At 49.8% G+C, this 19,528-nt stretch overlaps 3 protein-coding genes across 3 annotated transcripts; 1 reads left to right on the plus strand and 2 right to left on the minus strand.

The window, feature by feature from the left end:
• Positions 1–30: 30 nt before the first annotated feature.
• LOC133342341 (inositol-trisphosphate 3-kinase B-like) lies at positions 31–10,252 on the plus strand. Its single transcript, XM_061551444.1, is given in 9 exon segments — positions 31–282; positions 380–1,295; positions 2,100–2,199; positions 2,861–3,074; positions 6,152–6,281; positions 6,283–6,357; positions 6,511–6,612; positions 7,148–7,219; positions 8,054–10,252. Coding segments are annotated over 8 exon segments (1,875 nt in total). The 5' UTR covers positions 31–282; positions 380–437; the 3' UTR covers positions 8,378–10,252.
• Positions 10,253–10,396: 144 nt separating this feature from the next.
• LOC133342342 (mediator of RNA polymerase II transcription subunit 29-like) lies at positions 10,397–15,367 on the minus strand. Its single transcript, XM_061551445.1, has 4 exons — positions 15,178–15,367; positions 14,346–14,404; positions 13,150–13,234; positions 10,397–12,427 (listed from the first exon to the last, which is right to left on the minus strand). Exons 1-4 carry the CDS (start codon positions 15,310–15,312, stop codon positions 12,203–12,205), a joined length of 504 nt encoding a protein of 167 aa, XP_061407429.1. The 5' UTR covers positions 15,313–15,367; the 3' UTR covers positions 10,397–12,202.
• A 533-nt stretch (positions 15,368–15,900) lies between these two features.
• On the minus strand, positions 15,901–19,408 carry LOC133342185 (mediator of RNA polymerase II transcription subunit 29-like). The gene is made up of 4 exons (XM_061551153.1): positions 19,237–19,408; positions 17,377–17,435; positions 17,013–17,097; positions 15,901–16,355 (listed from the first exon to the last, which is right to left on the minus strand). The coding sequence occupies exons 1-4, from the start codon at positions 19,351–19,353 to the stop codon at positions 16,140–16,142; spliced, it is 477 nt and encodes a 158-aa protein (XP_061407137.1). The 5' UTR covers positions 19,354–19,408; the 3' UTR covers positions 15,901–16,139.
• Between the last annotated feature and the right edge of the window lie 120 nt (positions 19,409–19,528).

Raw genomic sequence — 19,528 nt, forward strand, 5'->3', positions numbered from 1 at the left:
TGGGGGGCGGGGCGAGGGGGGCGAGGGGCGGGGCGAGGAGATCCTTCCGCCATCGGGCGGAGTGAAGCGGCTCCGGGTGGCGTCGTGGGTCTCGCAGCCACCGCCGCACGAGGGGGTCCCGGACTACACGGGGGTCTGTGACCCCGCCGGGTGCCCTCCAACCGGCCCGACGTTGAGCGCGATTGCCTCCCTCCCTCCCTCCCAAGCTCCGCTCGCTCGGACGAAGTCCCCCGGAAGAGGGGAACACGCTGCGAGAGGTGAGGGTGGCCCTGGCGGTGTACGGTGAGTGAGCTCTGGGCCTCATGTCCCCCTCGCGTCTTCCTCCCCTGGGGTGGCCACTAACATCCTCCTCCTCCCTCCTCCCTGTGCTGTTGCCTAGGCGGAGCCCGCGGCATGGGGGCCCTGCGAGGCGGGGCCCCGCTGCCTTAGCGGAGGGGATGGCGGCGGCGCGGGAGCGGGGCCCGGGCAGGGGAGAGGGGATTGAGGGGACTGCCCGAGACCCCATCGCCTCGCACTACCCTGACCCATTAATTCAACATCAGCCTGACCCCATCACCCAGCCTCACCCTGATCCCATCATCCGGCATAATCATGACCTCATCACGCGCCCCATAACCCATCCTGACCCCATAACCCACCACAAGGCTGACCCCATCACCCACCCTGACCCCATAACCCACCACAACCTTGACCCCATCACCCACCCTCACCCAGACCCCATAACCCGGCATAATCATGACCTCATCACCCGCCCCATCACCCACCCTGACCCCATAACCCACCACAACCTTGACCCCATCACCCACCCTCACCCAGACCCCATAACCCGGCATAACCATGACCTCATCACCCGCCCCATCACCCATCCTGACCCCAAAACCCACCACAACCTTGACCCCATCACCCACCCAGACCCCATAACCCACCCCATCACCCACGCCATCACCCAGCATGACCGGCGTGGAGAAGACGCCATATCTCCTGGACTGGTCCAGTGCCGATCTGCGAGGGAGTTTGGGGCCACTCTCCCTGTTGAGGCCGGGCCCCCTCGGCCCGGCCCCCCACGAATCCCCCAGCTGATCGTGACGGAGGTGGAGGAGGGTGGGGGGCCCGCGGCCCCCTCGCCGCTCGCCCGCTCCCTCTCCAACTCGTCCACCTCGTCGGCGGGTGGTGGCTTCTCCTCGTCCATGGAGGAGTCCGAGGAGGACTTGTTCCTAAACGAGCCCCCCGAGTGGCGGGGAGCAGACGCCTCGAGCCACCTCCACTTCCCGCTCAGCGCCAATGGGAGCCGCAAGGTATGAGAGGGCCACCGTCCGGGCTACTGACAACGCGGGAGGGAAAAACCAAAAAAAACATTCGGTTTGAAATGAAGCCCTGGTCTGTGTGTGCTTTGGTTCGGGTTACACTCTGCGTGTTGCTGTGCGTGTGTGTACGTCGCGGTGGGTCATGTGCGCTGCGTTCGTGCGTTGTGCCAGGTTGATTTTTGGTTAACCCACTGAGAACTCTCCAGAGTCTCATTTGCATAAGAAATAAAAAAAATATTGCACGAACATAAGTGAATGTTTTAGATTATAAATTGTACAATTAAGTTACAGAAACATAAAGATAGTGGGTGACTTTCGTACTAAATATGTAAACAGGAAAAGACGTACGAGTCAAATGCAATTGCAAGTGAAGTCATCGTAAAGAATTTACATCTGTGCCATCAACTTGTCATTTCGATGGGATCGTCACCAAGGGCATTTGTGAAGCGATGGGATCCCAAGTGTTTGGGGTATTAACAGAATGTGTGAGAACCACGTGCGTTATTTATCTTCGTTACAATGCACTCTAGGGCTTGGGGGCATCGAATATTTCGAGGGTTTCGGTCCTGAATATACACTTTGGATAGGCACGGGGCTGAGTTACGTGCGCACGCGTGTGTGTGCATTAACGGTGCTTGCTAACAGCACTCGCCCCAACAGTCCATTAAGGCTATACGGGGGATATTTGTCTTTGTGCGTTAACGATGAACTTGTCCTGTGAGCGTCCTGCCTGCTACGGTTGGTGTGTGCAGTGTCCTTCCCGCGCGAGCTCATGCTCTGTGGTTCGTGTGGCAGGGCGAGTCGTGGCGGAAGGTGAAAGGGGTCTTCCAGTGGTCACCGGCAAGGGTGGCCCCGTGCAGTCAGGGGCCCTGGGTGCAGCTCGCGGGACACAATGGTGGGTGAAGGGGTGGGGGAGGGTCGGGGGGGCATGAGGCCGCACGACAGGGGCAGTGGGTGGGGGGGCACGGTGGGGGCAGTCCTGCGCTGTGCCTTGCTCTGCTCAGGTCTCATGGATGGTGTTTGTTGCAGGATCCAGATTTATTTCGGGCCAGAATTGAAGACCGTAGATTGCCATGCCTGTTTAAAAAAACATCAGCAATGGAACATGCTCTCGGCTTTTTAGCTGACGGTCTGTCAAGCTGTAACATTTCCATGTGTGTAGAGGTGTTTACATGGATGAAAGGCAAATGTTGATTTACGTGAATTCAACCTTTAAAACACAAACCCCCACCTCGTTTGGGGGTTCACTTGCGGGAGAGGGAAAATTGAGGTTTTGAGCCCAGTGGCCATGTGACCTCTCAGGTCGACGACAAATGAGATGCTCACACAAAGAAGCAAAATTTAACTTGACAGGAAAACCTAGCAAAGCTGACCGAGAAAATCGACCGCAAAACAGTCGTGGATTACAATATTTAGCCGATTAATTTTGCGGGCGTGCGCACGCGCGCGTGTGTGGACCCCATGTGCCACAGTGCCGGCCTTCATAGGTGCTACTACCAGCACTCGCCCCGACAGTCTGTTGAGGCTATAGGGAGGATCTGTGTTTGGGCCTGCAGGCAGCTTCGTGGCGGGCGAGGAGGGCCGCGTGCTCAAGAGGCTGAGCGAGTGCGAGCGGCGCTGCCTCGACGCGCTCATGGCCGACCCCCTCGGCCCGTACGTGCCGGCCTTCTACGGCGTGCTGGAGCTCCACGGGGAGCGGTACAATCACATGGAGGACCTGCTCCACGGCTTCTCCGCGCCCGCGGTCATGGACTGCAAAATGGGGATCAGGTGCGTCTTGCGTGTGTGTGCGGTTTGGAGATTATTGGACTGGGCGACGAGTGGTGTTGTCGGTGTCAAGATCGTGCGCTGTGGAGGAGGCTTGTGATGGACGGGTTACTGGGGCAGTCGGAGGGAGGCGCTCGCCTTCCGACGGCGGCAGAAGGTGGAGGAGGGGTGCTCGCAACAACGAATGGCATGCTGGGCAGATAATACGCAAGTTGGCACAGTGGGGAGCGTAGGGGTGCATCTGCCAGTCATCTCAGTCAATTAAGCCATAGCACCTGGGTCTGTGATCTTCCAGAAAGCCCTCAACACTTCACTTGGCCTCAAAGTGTACATAGCGTGGCACAAGTGTTGTGGTTATTCACCGGCACTTACTGGCGAATTCCGGCTGCTGTTGTTGCCGTTGTCTGCATGAATGATTTTATTTGCGACTCTTCGTCGTGATATACGCAGCTTAAGTTTTGTCATCCTCAACTATTAATCCACTGCTGGATAAAATACTCTGCATCCTGAAAGCACCCAGACACAGACTGCAGCCCCACTATTGCTCCTGTGTCTGCCCCGTCTTGTGGTCTGGCTTCTCCCTTCACTCGCGATTTAGTTTTGGCCCTGTCACTCTGCCACTCGCAGTGCCTAATGAAGCATCCTGCACTGGTGCCCTTGTTTTCCCCGATAGCATCGACAGTGTTAATTGTTCGGCAACTAAATGCAGTTGGATCTCAAGATGCAGAACAAGAGTGGGGTTAACAAACACCGAGGGGGGAGGAGTGGAGAGCGTGACGATGTCTCCCGGTTTTTGCTCGGCTACGCTGCTATGTTTTGTGCTTATGCCTTGCACCCTTTATTTTCTTAAACTTGCTCTTTGTGTAGCGTGCCTATGTACGTAGGTGCGTGGGGAAGGACAACAAACTAAACATAAAAAGCAGTTTATTGGGGAGTCCACTGTTCGATCGCATGCAAGCCCATGCTCGCTCTAAGACTGGGCAGGTTACCTGGGCAGGACGCCATGTCCTGGCAGTAAATATTTTGCCAGGTTACCGCCCTCCACCCATGATAGTAACAAACGCAAAACAATTCAAAGTGATTTGCTGCTCAAATGAGCATCGAGTCAGTTGCTCATCTCCATTTTAAAGTCCTGAGCCAACGGTGGAAATTCTACGTTCCCATAGCAGCGGTGAGTGTTTTTCCACAGGACAACCACGGTTGGCTGTTGACTTCCCCATAAAGTGATACTCGTTTTATCGACCACGGAGGGATGATGGGCTGAGTCAACCCCCAACTTGGATTTGAACCTGCAGCCTTCCAAAATGCGAGCCACTTGCTCAACAGCTGAGCCACCTGGCCGGGTAACCGGTTAAAGACCACGTCCATAATCGGTTCCTGTCATTCAGCACTGCGCATTTTGTCTTGTGAGACTTTTAATTTAAAACACATTCAAATCTGTCCAACACTCCTATGCGGATTGTCGTAAACAAGTCCAAATGAATTGCACAGCTCTAATTTCCTTGCCATACGCTTGTCTTCATGTACCTCCACGTTGCAAGCTATGCATTTGCAATTTTGTATGTGTGTGTGTCATGGCAGAGTAGAATAGTTTTGCCCAAACTGCGTGAATGACATTTAAAAAAATGTTGTTTATAGATGATACTGATTATAACTTTAACATTGCTTCCCGTGTGCTTATCTGGCTGCCTGCTTAAATTCCTTTCCATAGTCAACAGAGGCTAGGCATGAAGGTATTTATCATGAATTGTATTCTTTAGAATCTGTTTGTATGTGGTTTGTATGATGTAAAGCAACCTTTCCCAAATCCGGCTTTCTGACGTGATGGGTTAGCCTTGAACTTGTGATTTGAAGCGAATTTGTCTGTCTTTTTTCAAGTTAGTTTTGCCTCCCTTTTTGATTAGAACAATAATTTAAGGTGTCATTCTTATCTTGTGTAAAGCTGAATTAACTTGTGCTCAAAATAAATGTTTATCAACATTGTTTGGTCATTCACAAATGATGTGAATGAATCATGTGAATATATGAAATGCAGATTTGCAAATAATAGTTACCAAATGCTGCCTCTTCGTACTAACCACTGGCAGAGCCAGTGGGGGGTGGGGTGGAACGTGCCCCCCCCCCAATGATCTGATCGAAATCCCTAATTTCGATAGGCTCATTTAAGTTTATTAGTAATAAATTGGCATTTTGCGACTCCCACTGCCACTGTGTAGCATATTATTACGTGCCAGGGACTTTGAGATGATAGGACAATAGTCTAAGTCCATAATTGGCAATAAGTAACGGCAAAGCAGTTGTAAGTGACTCACAGAATTGTGCGCAGTTGCGTATACAGTACACAACTTCCCTGAAGGCATTCACCTTCAGCGAGCACGATGCCGATCACACAACGTGGTTCGAATTCGACCCTCCATCGATGGCTGCGCCATTGCCGCACACGCGTTGAATAAAAAGCAAGGGACAAGTCCTTACTTACTAACAACTCCTATCATTTTTCATTGCTGGAGGGGTTGCCCCCCCTACCTGAAAATCCTGGCTCCACCATTGGTACTAACAAAGCATACGAAGCGTTGTATGAAGCACAGTTCAAGTTTATTTGTTTTCACCAAGTGATCTCTGGTCACCAGGATCTAAACGCTCTGGGGTGGTGGGTCAAAGAGGCACCAGGATTCTTCCTCTTGCGTATGGCTTCGATTTATTCGCAATTATAATAATTCTAGATCTAGGTTTAGCCGCGAGATACCTTCTGGTGACGCCGAGTGGAGAACTTCCATCCCTGCATCGTTGTTCGTGTTTCTCAGCCACAGTCGCACCTGCGCAGCACTCCCCATTGCCTCTCTTCCCATGCTCTTTTAACCTTGCCCGATTCAAGAAACGTGTTGACTCTTTGTCTTTTACAACTTGATAGCTTTTGTGTTTTTTTTTTTTTACCTCTCCGCTTGACGTTTTGGGTCATTGGTTCCGTGCTCAGAGAACTGCGTTTAAAAAAAAATCACTGCAGCATCGGGCTGTCCGCACAAGCGCCGCTCGAGACACCGCACTGATCCGAACCCGTGGCGTGCGGCCTTGCTGGGCAGAACCTACCTGGAAGAGGAGCTGACCAAAGCGCGGGAAAAGCCGCGGCTGCGGCGGGACATGTACCAGAAGATGGTGGCCATCGACCCGGACGCGCCCACCCCGACGGAGCATGCGGCTGGTGCCGTCACCTAAGCCGCGCTACATGCAGTGGCGCGAGACCATCAGCTCCTCCGCCAGCCTGGGCTTCCGCATCGAGGGGGTCAAGGTGAGGGCTATGGGGGGGGGGGACACGCTGGGGGTGGGGAGGATGTGTGGGAGGTGGGGGGGGGGAACGCACGCGTGGGGGGAACTGGCGGTCGGGAGGTGCACGCCCGTCGCCCTGTTTCACCGTGCCTGGTTCGCGTGTTGTGATTCGCAGAAGGAAGACGGATCGGTGTGCAGAGACTTCAAAAAAACGAAAACCATTCCTCAGATTGTGAAAGTGTTTGAAGATTTTGTCAACAAAGACGACGATATATGGGTAGGTGGTACACTCAATGTGGCACACATAAACGTATTTTATGTCTCCCGAGTGTTTTGGTTTGCAAATCACGAAGCAGCACGTAGTCAGTGACAGCAGTTGCAGGATCCTGCGGCCCATAGGTGCGGGGCAGCGTTGCTGCCGTCGGGTCAACATCTCTGTGGCAGGTCATGTGGGGCTATGCGGCACCCCTCGTATGAATGAGGCGATGGGCTGCTTGGTGACAGTTCTGAATGGCCGCTGTCTCATGACATGCTGCCGATTGCACAATAACAAGCAAAAAGGTGGAAAATGTGTGACTTTTTAAACTGACATTTGCAGGAGTAGGCTACCATGCCAAGTGTTGTGCCCCAGATTTTAAACTCAGTCCTTAGCCAAGTGGCAATAATCCACATGGTGCGTTGTGTCCATCGTTAGCGCCGTTCATTTCACTGGTGGTGCGAGCGACGCGGCCACCTCGCGTGCGGTGTCCGTGTGTGTGTGGGCCGCGTTGGTGACGTCCTGCCCCGTGTGGCCCCCTCTTGCCCACCTCTAGGCAGGCTACCTGCAGCAGCTGGAGGAGCTGAGGTCCGTTCTGGAGGCATCACCGTTCTTCCTCTCCCACGAGGTGCGTGGCCGCCGGCTCCCACTGGGACCCCACCGGCGCATATAAATGCACGCCTGGCCTGCAGTGCATCCCGTTTGTTACGGTTTCTTACAGATGTGCGTGTGTATAGGGATCCTCGGTGGGAAGTGCTAGTGTCGTGGTTTGCACGCTGCACTACGAATCCGGTGACCAGAGTTCGATTCCCGTTCATGCCCTACATTGGTGATGAATATCTGAACCGATCCTAGCTCGACTCAAATTTGTACCTGGTGTGGTGTTTAAACATTGCCACGGGGGAGACAAAGGCGGTCGGGCGTCGTGCTTGCCACCCACTCCTTCGTGTGCTGTTGTAGGTGTTCGCTAACAGCATTTTCCCCAACAGTCTGTTCAGACTATACGGGGGGTCTTTGTTTGTGGAGATCGTCAAATGTGACTGGACATTCTGCCCTAGACTGGATGTGCACTGCGCACTGTTTGAGTCAGAGGCACCTGTGCAGTGTTGCCGACTCGCCAAACCTTAAAATGTCTCTTGGATGTCGCAAGGTATACCTTCGAATTCATCAACAATGTCAATCGACAATGAACAAAGCTTTAAATTTGGTAAACTTCCACCAGATTCTCAGCACACCTGGAATCGCTCCTAAACACTCATAATTGCGTTCGTGCCGGAAAGTCGCCCTATTTTTTTCGCTATTCACAATTAAGTTGATTGGAGAAACCCGAAAAGTCTGCTGGCGAAAATTGCTTAAGTTAGCAACGCTGCCCCCGCTGTTGGCAGCAGGATCTTACGCGAGCCGTCACCGACCATGTGACCTGCGCTCCATTGTTGTTGCCGCCGCTGCCGTCACACCGCAGGTCATCGGCAGCTCGCTGCTGTTCATGCACGACGCGAGCGGGCGCGCTCGGGTCAGGATGATCGACTTTGGCAAGACGAGCGCGCTGCCGGAAGGCCGCCGCCTCAGCCACCGGCGGCGCTGGGAGGAGGGCAACCGCGAGGACGGCTACCTGTGGGGGTTCGACAAGCTGGTGGAGCTGGTGCGGGGAATGCTGACCAAGCACTGGCCCGAGCCTCCCTCCCCACCGCCGTCGCCGCCACTCCTCCAGAGCCCCGACGAGCCCCTCCCCGCCCCTTGCGTGGTGTCAGAAGCAATCTCGCAAAAAGGTGGTTCGCTGACATAGGCTGCTAATGGATATATATACTATGGGTGAAAAAGGGTTAATTTTATACAAATGGGAAGGGTTTAAATATTTTATGTATATAAATATATGCACCGTTTGTAAATTCCAGACTGGCTAATTTTTTTAAAGTTGTACACACTCATGAACTTGAAAATTTTTAAAATTTTGTTAACATTTAAGGTGACCCAAGCATTCCTGTAATTTATTTGCAGTGTAATTGGTTTGTATGAAGTGGTGCGCTCAGTTGGCCTGGGCACGTGAAATTGAAGTGCCTTTGGCTGGGCACCGGTCCAAGTCGGTCCCAACTAGTCGTGCGCGTTTAGTCTCTTTGCCACATCAACAAGCAAGATGCAGCATCGATCACTGGACTTTTGGAAGCCATATGTTTACTCGGGCGTGTATGGAACGGCTCAAAGATTAACACTAAGGCAGGTTACCAGTTTTTTTAAAAAGTTTAATTACCAAAACTTTTATCATCGTTTTAATGTTCGTGTTCATTTATTGGATGTTTGTTACTTTCCTTCGCGTGCCCAACGTATGCAATGTGCCTAAAACTGTGGGCACCAGATCTGTGTAGGGCAGAGGTTGGAGCAAGGCTCCTTTGCCGGCGTTTTATGGATTACAATTTTTTTTTTACATTACCTATTACATTGGAAGCATAAACGTATTTTATAAACTGTGCAGTTCCGGTAATGCTGATACTGTACACGTGTAAGTGGGTGATGCCTTGGAGCAGTGGCTCCCTCTAATGTGTGTGCTTATTCGCAAGGTAGTGGGGAAGTGGTCTTCGAAATTGTTGCAGATAGTGTGCATTTTTTTCTTCTCACAAAAACCTCATATTTCACCCTCCAATTCACGTTGCGCTCGTGAGCCGTCAACACAGCTGGCGAATGGCTCAACCTGATCGCCGGAATTTACTGACTTCGTGCAGTGTGTCATCGATGAATGCACGGCGGTCCGCAGCGCCACAAAGGTTTGGATGGGGGGGAGAGAGCCGCTGCCTTCGACTTAGGTTTTTGCAGTTGATCAGAATGGGGGTTAGGAAATGCGCTACCGTGGGGAAGACTTAACTCTGCCTTAGATATGGCGCCCTTCACTGTGAACCATTGGCGTTTGTGGCCCATTGATGGCGCTGGGCTGAGAAGACCAGCTCGAGGGGAAGAGATTGCAGCCAAACACTCTGTGCTTCCAGCTGCCGCTCGATGGCAACTGCGCAAGGGGAGCAAAACCCTGGCACTGCGCAGCATCTTTAAAGAGGTTTATCAGGGGCGGGGGGGGGGGGTCGTGAAATTCTGTTGACAATTGCAACATTTCTGGTAATGCACTGCTGCAGTGACGTCGTGGCCTTTTTTGACGGGTGCTTTGCCAAGACGTTGCCGTGCGGAGATTTTCCTGGCTGGGAGTGGTGTTGGTGTACGCGAGTGCGTAATTGACCTTACGGGAGGTGGGCTTGGTCAATAAACCAGATGGATACGTGTACGTCTAAAACCAACATCCAGAGAGAAACGGGCCCATCTACGCATTGTAAAAACACTTATTATTGGTGTTAAAGGACCGCACGCTTGTGTGCGAGTGGCTGTTTGCTACAAATTATTACTAGAACGTGTGCTTATTTTAAGAAATATATATTTTTTGCTGGTGGAATCCGTGTGTTTTGGAGTTTGTTCGATCAACAAAAAACCTTCATCACTTGCCCACTTGCTGTGCGTATACCTACTATACACAGGGTGATCAATTTATACAGTAAATCCCCGTTGAACGCGTGGTCACCTTAACACATTTTTTCTTTAATCGAACGTAACGGACTACTTTTATGAGCGATTTGGATGTTGTTCGGTGATGCTGGGAGCTGGTACTGTAGAGTGATGTGCGCTGTGATACACGGCATGGTTTCCTAGCTCCGGCAGCATTTTTGTGTGCGTAGCGTCAACTACAGTCTATCGCTGTCCACTCCCTTACGTTTTTCACTCGTCGTATCTCTCACGCACACATTTTAAATTTAAACAACTGTCACGCATAGAATATTTATAGAAATACTTTATAAACAACACATTTAAACAAAACACATGTACTGTAAACTGTCAACATTACGGGCTGGAATGACACACCCAACCCTTACCGTTATTCCTTATGGGAAAATTATCCCCCGCTCAACGCAAATTCACTTTGTGCAGAAATTTTCAGGAACGCAACCTCCGCGTTAAGCGAGGACTTACCATTCTGACTTGAGAAGATGTTATTTCAAAGCCTCCACGTGTCTCCCACCAATCTCAGTACACATAATGAAGAGCTGCGTTCAACATGACCAGTGTGGTTTGTTTACAACCATCAGTGATAGGCAAGCCAAGGTCATTGCTATGTTGAGTTTTTTTGGTCTCGCAGACAATTTTCTGTCATCCTACAACAGAAAATTCCAGTGGGGTCATTTCAGGTGAATGGGAGAGCCATGTACACGTTGCACAAATGCCTCTTATAAACCATTTGCATACAGCACAAGACCGTGGTCATTATAAATGAGGCATAGATACATGAACCACACCTGAGCATCCTACCATGGCCACTGCAAACAGTGCATTGGCTTGCTGGATTATTAAAATTCACTGGCAATGTCAGGACTTTTCCAACACGGCAGCATTCAACATCCCGTACTGAGGCTTTGCATTCATGCAGCACCTGCATCTCGTCATTAACCAGATGGTTTATTATCGGTTTGCCCACAACCCTCCCCCCATGCCTGCTCCATCCACTTTACAATCTCAGGTCACAACTTCACCAGTTTGCCAAGGCTATGCTTTTCTAGATTCGAAGCTTTCGTGACTGCAAGGATTCATACTCTTAGGTTTTTTCGGTAAAGTTACGTAGGTAAAAAATAAAAGTAGTAATAGAAATAAAATAATAAATCACGTTTCGGAGGCAACACAAGTCTCCGTCATCAGGTGGGACCGTCAGCTAGATTTACTGTATCGTGATTTATTATTTTATTTCTATTATTACTTTTATAAAATTTTTACCTACGTGACTTTACCGAAAAAACCTAAGAATACAAGGCTATGCTGTTGCTGCCCATATTAACCAAGAGAGCACCTGTAAATATGCATCAATAATCCTCTGTCACCTGCACACTTCCTGTTTTAACACCAATGGCAGATACCCACTTTATCTTCGAGGGACGCATGTCCACACTCCTGTGTGTAAAGGTGCATGTGCTTATTCCAAAACATTAAGTAAGCCCTCGCTTATCACGTTCACAACGCTTTTTCGCTGAAAACATTAGGGTACACTTCGCTCAATGTGGTACGCGCCTGTTCTAATGCGGTTTCTGACCGGTCGATGAGTAACTACTTGGAGCTGCACGGAATGATATAGCAACGTGGCGGCGTATCCTCGGGTTATGTCACACCATTTTACCGTGTGTGTACATCGTATCTCGGCAAACTTTGTTGTTACTTTGTGGGGAAACTTCGCTTAATGCATTTTTCAGAAATGAATCTACCGCGTTAAACGACTTGCAGTAATTGATGGGAAATGTAGCCATCTTCGACCTCTATTGCAAAAACGTAGGACTTGTCTGAGAATTAATTGAGACTCTGTGAGGCTCGTGCAAACAAATTTAATAATATGCAGTCACGACTTACATTGCGTTACATTTCTTGGAAATGCGGCAAGGTCCTTTACACGACAATGAGAGACAGGAATATGAAATGTAGATACGAAATGTGTTTATCCCCCCCCCCCCACCCCCACATTCTTCATGAAGAGACGTTTAAGAGAGTTCAAACAAAGACTAAAGTCGGTTAACGTGCGTCCACGGTCTCCGCTTGCTCGCTATGTGGGTAGCATCTGCCCCTTGCTGGAGATGCGCCGTGCGCACTCGAGCAGCGAGTTGTGTATGTCCTTGGCGCAGGAGATCTGGGACTTGATCATGGCGAGGTACTGCCCGTAAGACAGGCTGTCGGCCTGTGTGGCGTCCAGTTTGGTGGCCGTGGGCACGAGGCTGGGGGAGTGCTTGGCGCTGTCCACGCTCTGCGAGATGCACTCGTAGCCCAGCCTCTGCGATGCACGTTACGCACAAATTCATCTACACATTCATCTACACAACACGAATATTTATTCATGCTGGAGGAATCTGATGAGCTATAAAGCTCTTTTTCACAGATGTCCAGTAGGGGCGGGTAGTAACGTTCCAACAATACAAAAAAGTAATACAAAGTCCAAGAAAGGTAAACAAATCACCCAAAAAACATACAAATAAAACTATCCCCATCCTACCAGGCAAAGCCCACGTGTTTCTACGTATATGGTGCGTAAGAAAGTCGATATATACACACATGTGCAGACTTGTCACCCCTTTTTATTTTTCAGAAGCGACCTGGCCATATGATAGCGCAACCTTTCGGCTTATCTGGAAAATTAAAGCAGCAAAATAATCTAAATGCATGTTTCTACGTACACTCCACCAGGTTCAACAGGTAAGAGCGGTTGTTTGTGATCGCTTTCGAGTTGGCGCAACTAAAAATCGGCTGCAACTGCTTTTTTCCACATCCGAACGAGTAGTTGTGCAACGAGGAAGTGAAATGCCATTGAGGATTGTAACCTTAGTTGGCTCATGCGCACGTCATGAAATGCGTCGCTGAGTTGTGGATCGGATCGCCCTGGTGTGGACCCGGCCTCACGGACAGCCGATTGCGACATCTCTGTGACGTCCAGTCGGATAACTGTAAACATGCGACTTATTAAGACGTGGCTCGGAGCGGCAATTCACGACGACTTACCAAACACAACTCGATCTGATCGCAGATGGCATAAAACTCCTCCAGGCACTTGTCAAATCTATGAATCGGCGAGTCACTGCTCTTCCTGAAGGAGACAAAGGCATGACAGTACATTCCTTGCGCAACATCACTTCCCCCTCTGCACATACACAGCCGGACGTAGACTGGCAAGTGTGGATATGTATGTTGTTGAATTTCTTTTGCACCTTGTATAGCCAACCGTGCTTTCTGAACACCAACGGTTTTCCCCCAATATTGACATAGGGGTCGTTCATAAATGACGTCACGCGATTTTGGACGATTTTTTACCCCCCCCCCCTCGTCACACGGCGTCACAAAAAGTCAGACCCCCCCCCCCTCTCAAATATGACGTCACAAAGCTCTGCCCCCCCCCCCAAATATTTCCATTTTGAAAATAAGACATGCTTCAAATCGCTTAAAACTATTGTCATTGTAGTGCGTATTTAATGTGGCGCTGCACTCTGATGTTGTAGGAGAACACGTGTATTAAAATGGAGGCGTTGGAAAGCTTAAATTTAGCATAAAATTCACTTGAAAAATATTCAACGTCTAACTAAAACTGCAGATGTTCAGAATATTATATTGAAATTATCTTATAATTCATAAAATATCTAAAGTAATTATAACTATAAAAAATACTTGAAACTTCGTAGTAGAAAGAAGCAAAATGGAGAGTACAATTATAACAATCATTCATTCCAGAGAATGAAAAGCCCTGGTAGAATCATTAGAATCAAAATGTTTAATAACAATCATTTAAAAAAATGTTCAAAATGTATGCTTCTCCATTCTCCCACGGAGAAGCAAAATGCTCCTTCATGGAATAAATAAAAGGTGACCTTAGTACATTTAAATAATCAAATAGTTAATAATGAGAATTAATCAAAATTAGTGTAACAATTCTATATTTATTTAAAGTTGCGCATTTTGATGTGACGTCCCATTTCTCAACCCCCCCCCCTCGTCACAAATGTCTGACCCCCCCCCCCCCATAGGTGCGTGACGTCATTTATGGACGGCCCCATAGCCAACCGTGCTTTCTGAACACCAACGTTTCCCCCCCAATATCGACATATATATACACACACACAGAGCCCTGCATTAGAATTGTAAGAAACCCAAAGGGTGGCAAAACAAAGTGTGCAATGTGGATCTGCAATGCAAGTGTGACTCACAAGCCATTATCAATCGCCGTGTTCTGGTTCAGGTTCTGAGCAGCAATTTTCATAAGATTCTGTAAACAAACAAAAAAACACGCGTCACAATCCCGTTAGAGCCAAACTATAACATGTGCACATTTCAGTTGCTTACAATGTAGGGAAAGGCTCTGCCTCATCATGTTTGTGCTTTACCTGCACTTATCCCGTGTTCTACCCGTGCCGTTCCCGTGCCGTTCCCGTGCTATACCCGTGCCGTTCCTGTATTCAATCCATACGACTCCCGTGTTCTACCCGTGCCGTTCCCGTGCTGTTCCCGTGCTGTTCCCGTGTTTCCCAATGCCGTTCCTGTGTTCTACCCGTGCTATACCCGTGCTATACGCATGCCGTTCCTGTATTTTATCCATACTACCGTGTTCTACCCGTGCCGTTCCCGTGCTATACCCGTGCAGTTCCCGTGTTTCCCAATGCCGTTCCTGTATTCTATTCATCCTGTTTCTGTGCTATACCCGTGCCGTTTCCGTGCTATACGCGTGCCGTTCCTGTATTCTATCCATCCTGCTCCCGTATTCTACCCGTGCCGTTCCCGTGCTATACCCGTGCCGTTCCCGTGCTCGACCCGGATGTAGTTACGTAGCCGGGTCACCCCGGTTGAATTCCTACAACTACAGCGTGCGGCGCGAGTCGTTAAAAGTTCGTGAAACGCCATGAAAGAGAAAGACAAAGACGCGTGTGCGCGGGGAGGTGAGCGGAGGCGAGTGACCGATCGAGGGGACCGACTCCCCCGGGCGGCAACTCGCGCCGCACACAACAGCAACAGCAGCAGCAGCCGGGATTTGAGTGCCGTTACCTGCAGACACTCCTTGAGCTGCGGCAGCAGCATCTTGACTCGCGCCACGGGGTCAAAGTCCTGCTGCTGTTGCTGCTGCTGTTGTTGTTGTTGCATTTGTTGTTGCTGCTGCTGAGCACCGAGCGGAATCGCCATTGCGTCTCTCCTGCTCGTCACGTGACGTCGTCGCGCCAGGTTCTGCGCGGAGACGTCACGAGCGAGACTTGGGGTGACGTCACCGCGCCAGGCTTTGTGGGGTGACGTCACCGCGCCAGGCTTTGCGGGGTGACGTCACGCGCGAGATTTCGGGATGACGTCACCGCGCCAGGCTTTGCGGGGTGATGTCACCGCGCCAGGCTTTGTAAGGTGACGTCACCGCGCCAGGCTTTGCTGGGTGACGTCACCGCGCCAGGCTTTGCGGGGTGACGTCACGCGTCAGGCTTTGCGGGGTGACGTAGACGCACCAAGATGTGTGGGGACGTCGCTGTGCGACTTTGCGGGGTGACGTAATCGCACCAGGCTTTGCGGGGTGACGTAATCGCGCCAGGTTTTGCGAGGTGACGTAATCGCACCAGGCTTTGCGGGGTGACGTAATCACACCAGGTTTTGCGGGTCACGTAATCACGCCAGGCTTTGCGCAGTGACGTCACCGCGCTAGGCTTTGCGTAGTGACGTCACGCGCGAGATTGGGGGGGTGACGTCACGTGACGAGCTGTAGATACGCAATGGTGAGACTTTGTTGTGTAAACAAATTTAATAACAATAAGCAGTCACGACTTCCATTGCGTTACATTTCCTGAAAAGTGCTTTACACGACAACGAAAGACGAGAATATAAAACGTCAATACGAAAATTGTGTTTTTCACCCTGCCCCCCTCCCCACGTTCTCCATGAAGCGACATTTAAAAAAGAGAGTTCAAACAAAGATCAAACTCAGTCAACGTGCGTCCACAGTCTCCGCTTGCTCACTCGGTGGGTGGCCACTACATCTGCCCCTTGCTGGAGATCTCCCGTGCCCACACGAGCAGCGAGTTGTGTATGTCCTTGGCGCAGGAGATCTGGGACTTGATCATGGCGAGGTACTGCCCGTAAGACAGGCTGTCGGCCTGCGTGGCGTCCAGTTTGGTGGCCGTGGGCACGAGGCTGGGGGAGTGCTTGGCGCTGTCCACGCTCTGCGAGATGCACTCGTAGCCCAGCCTCTGCAATGCACGTTACGCACAAATTCATCGACACAACACGTGCGCGACTGGCACCTTTGGTGTACAACCACCAATTATAACAATCATACTCCCGCATCTCCGATTACCATGGTTCAGAATGAGATTTATTTATACAGATGTCCAGTAGGGGCAGGTAAGAACGTTACAACAATACAAAAACACGATCGGAGTACAAGAAAGGTAAACAAATCACCCAAACATACAAATACAACTGAAGCATCCCCATCTTACCAGGCAAAGCCCACGTGTTTCTACGTATGGTGCGAAAGAAAGCCGACATAGAAACACACACATGCGCCCTTGCACTCCTTCCGGCACAGTAACGCTTTGTGGCACGCCCTGCCAGGTGTCGGCAGGTAAGAGCGATGGTTCTCGAGATGGTGCAACTTAACATCGGCTGCAACTGCTTTGTCCGCATCCGAACGAGTAGTTGCGCAACGAGGAAGTGAAACACCATTCAGGACTGTAACCTTAGTTGGCTCATGCGCAGCACAACGGATCGGATCGCCCTGGTGTGGACCCGGCCTCACGGACAGACGATTGTGACATGTGTGTGACATCCAGTGCCTGACCAGATAACTGTAAACATGCGACTTGTTAAGACGTGACTCGGAGCGGCAATTCACGACGACTTACCAAACATAACTCGATCTGATCGCAGATGGCATAAAACTCCTCCAGGCACTTGTCAAATCTATGAATGGGCGAGTCACTGCTCTTCCTGAAGGAGACAAACAAAGGCATCACGACAAATCCCTTGCACAACATCACTTCCCCCTCTGGACATACACAGGCGTACGTAGACTGGCAAGTGTGGATATGTATGTTGTTGAACTTTTTCGCACCGTACATAGCCAAACGTGCTAACTGAACACCCAACATTTTGCCCCCAATATCGACATATATTTTCACACACACAGCCCTGCATTAAAATTGTAAAACCCCAAAAGGTGGAAAAACAAAGTGTGCAATGGAGATCTGCAATGCAAGTGCGACTCACAATCCATTATCAATCGCCGTGTTCTGGTTCAGGTTCTGAGCAGCAATTTTCATAAGATTCTGTAAACAAACAATAAACACGCGCCAAAATCCCGTTAGAGCCAAACTATAACATGTGCACATTTCAGCTGATTAGAATGTAGAGAAAGGCTCTGCCCCCGTCATGTGTTTGATTTACCCGTGCTGATTCTGTGCTGTTCCCGTGACAACCAATGCCGTTTCCATGCTCTACCCGTGCTGGTCCCGTGCTTTCCTAATGCCGTTCCTATATTATATCCATCAAGGCCGTAATTATAATATATATTGGGGAGGGGACACACACATCCCCCCTCCCCCAATATTCAAATATGCTCAAAATGTCCCCCCCAATATATTGCTATAAAATAGATTGCTGTTTATATGATTGTGGTTATGGTTGTACCTTAACAGGTCCCTGCGGGGTGGGCTGGTAGGAACGAATAACCAAAGAATATAAACATAATGTATTATTACACTTCTTTAGCCAGGAAAGCCTCACTGAGTCTAAAGGTTTTTGTAGGGTCCTGCCAAGTGTTTGCAGTAGGGGGCGATGTTGCGACACCTAATCGGATGATACGAAGGGAGAGTTTGAGGCCTCGTTCTAGGCTTTAGGCCTAGCTGTAGGCTTTAGGCCGATGTGAGTTAATTTTCAAATTAAATGTTTTAATTATTAATGTAAAAGCTTTAAATTTAAATGTTTCTATTTAAAAACATCAGGGAATGTAACATTGTTAAACATTAACTCCCTTTCACACACGCGGGGGTACGATATGAAGGGAGAGTTTGAGGCCTAGTTCTAGGCTTTAGGCCTAGATGTAGGCTTTAGGCCGCTGTGAGTTAATTTTAATTTAAATGTTTTAATTATTTATGTAAAAGCTTTAAATTTAAATGTTTCTATTTAAAAACATCAGGGAATGTAACATTGTTAAACATTAACTCCCTTTCACACACGCGGGGGTACGATACGAAGGGAGAGTTTTAGGCCTAGTTCTAGGCTTTAGGCCTAGCTGTAGGCTTTAGGCCGCTGTGAGTTAATTTTTAATTTAAATGTTTTAATTAAAAGCTATCTCAGGGAATTATAAGGGAATGTTACACTTGCTTAGCCAGGAAAGCCTCACTGAGTCTAAAGGTTTTTGTAGGGTCCTGCCAAGTGTTTGCAGTAGGGGGCGATGTTGCTACACCTAATCGGACATCGGACGGACGGACGATATAATCTATTGTAGGCTGGTTCACTTCGTTCCTACCAGTATAAATCCCTAATCTCTGCCATTACATACAATTAAACAAAAAAAATGTAAAAAAGAAAAAACAGCAATGTAATACAATACACTATTAGACATTATTGTAAAAAATAAATAAAAAGTCCATCCTATATGCGAGTTAATTTTTAAATATTTTAGGCAGGAAACTCTTTTCAAATTTAGATTTTTTTTTTCTGGGGGGGGACCCCCAGACCACCTGGAAAACTTGGTCCCCCCCAATGTTGACTCCATGGCTACGGCCTTGCTATCCATAATGCTCCCGTGTTCTACCCGTGCCGGTTCCGTGCTCTACCCGTGCTCGACCCGGATGTATTCCTATGACCGGGTCACCCCGGTGAATTCCTACAACTACGGCGTGCGGCGCGAGTCGTTAAAAGTTCATGAAACGCCATGGAAGAGGAAGAGAAAGACAAAGACGCGTGTGCGCGGGGAGATGGGGGGGGTGAGCGAAGGCGAGTGACCGATTGAGCCCTTCGAGACGCCGACCCCTGCACGGCCATCAACACGCGGTCATCAACACGCGGCGCCGCACACAGCAGCAGCAAACAGCAGCAGCCGGGGCAGCATTTGAGAGCCGTTACCTGCAGACATTCCTTGAGCTGCGGTAGCAGCATCTTCACCCGCGCCACGGGGTCAAAGTCCTGCTGCTGTTGTTGCTGCTGCTGCTGTTGCGGCTGAACACCGAGCGGAGTCGCCATCGCGTTCTCAACTGCTCGTCAAGTGACGTCATACGCGAGGCCCTTACGCGGTGACGTCATACGTGAGGTCCTTGCACGATGACGTCATTTGTGAGGCCCTTGCACGGTGACGTCACGCGCAAGGAGGATTTGCGCGGTGTCGTCACGCGCCAGGCTTGCGCTGTGACGTCATGCA

The sequence above is a fragment of the Lethenteron reissneri genome, chromosome 14 (genome assembly GCF_015708825.2).
Source record: "Lethenteron reissneri isolate LAM-NWPU_2019-01 chromosome 14, ASM1570882v1, whole genome shotgun sequence".
Classification (NCBI taxonomy): Eukaryota; Metazoa; Chordata; class Hyperoartia; order Petromyzontiformes; family Petromyzontidae; genus Lethenteron; species Lethenteron reissneri.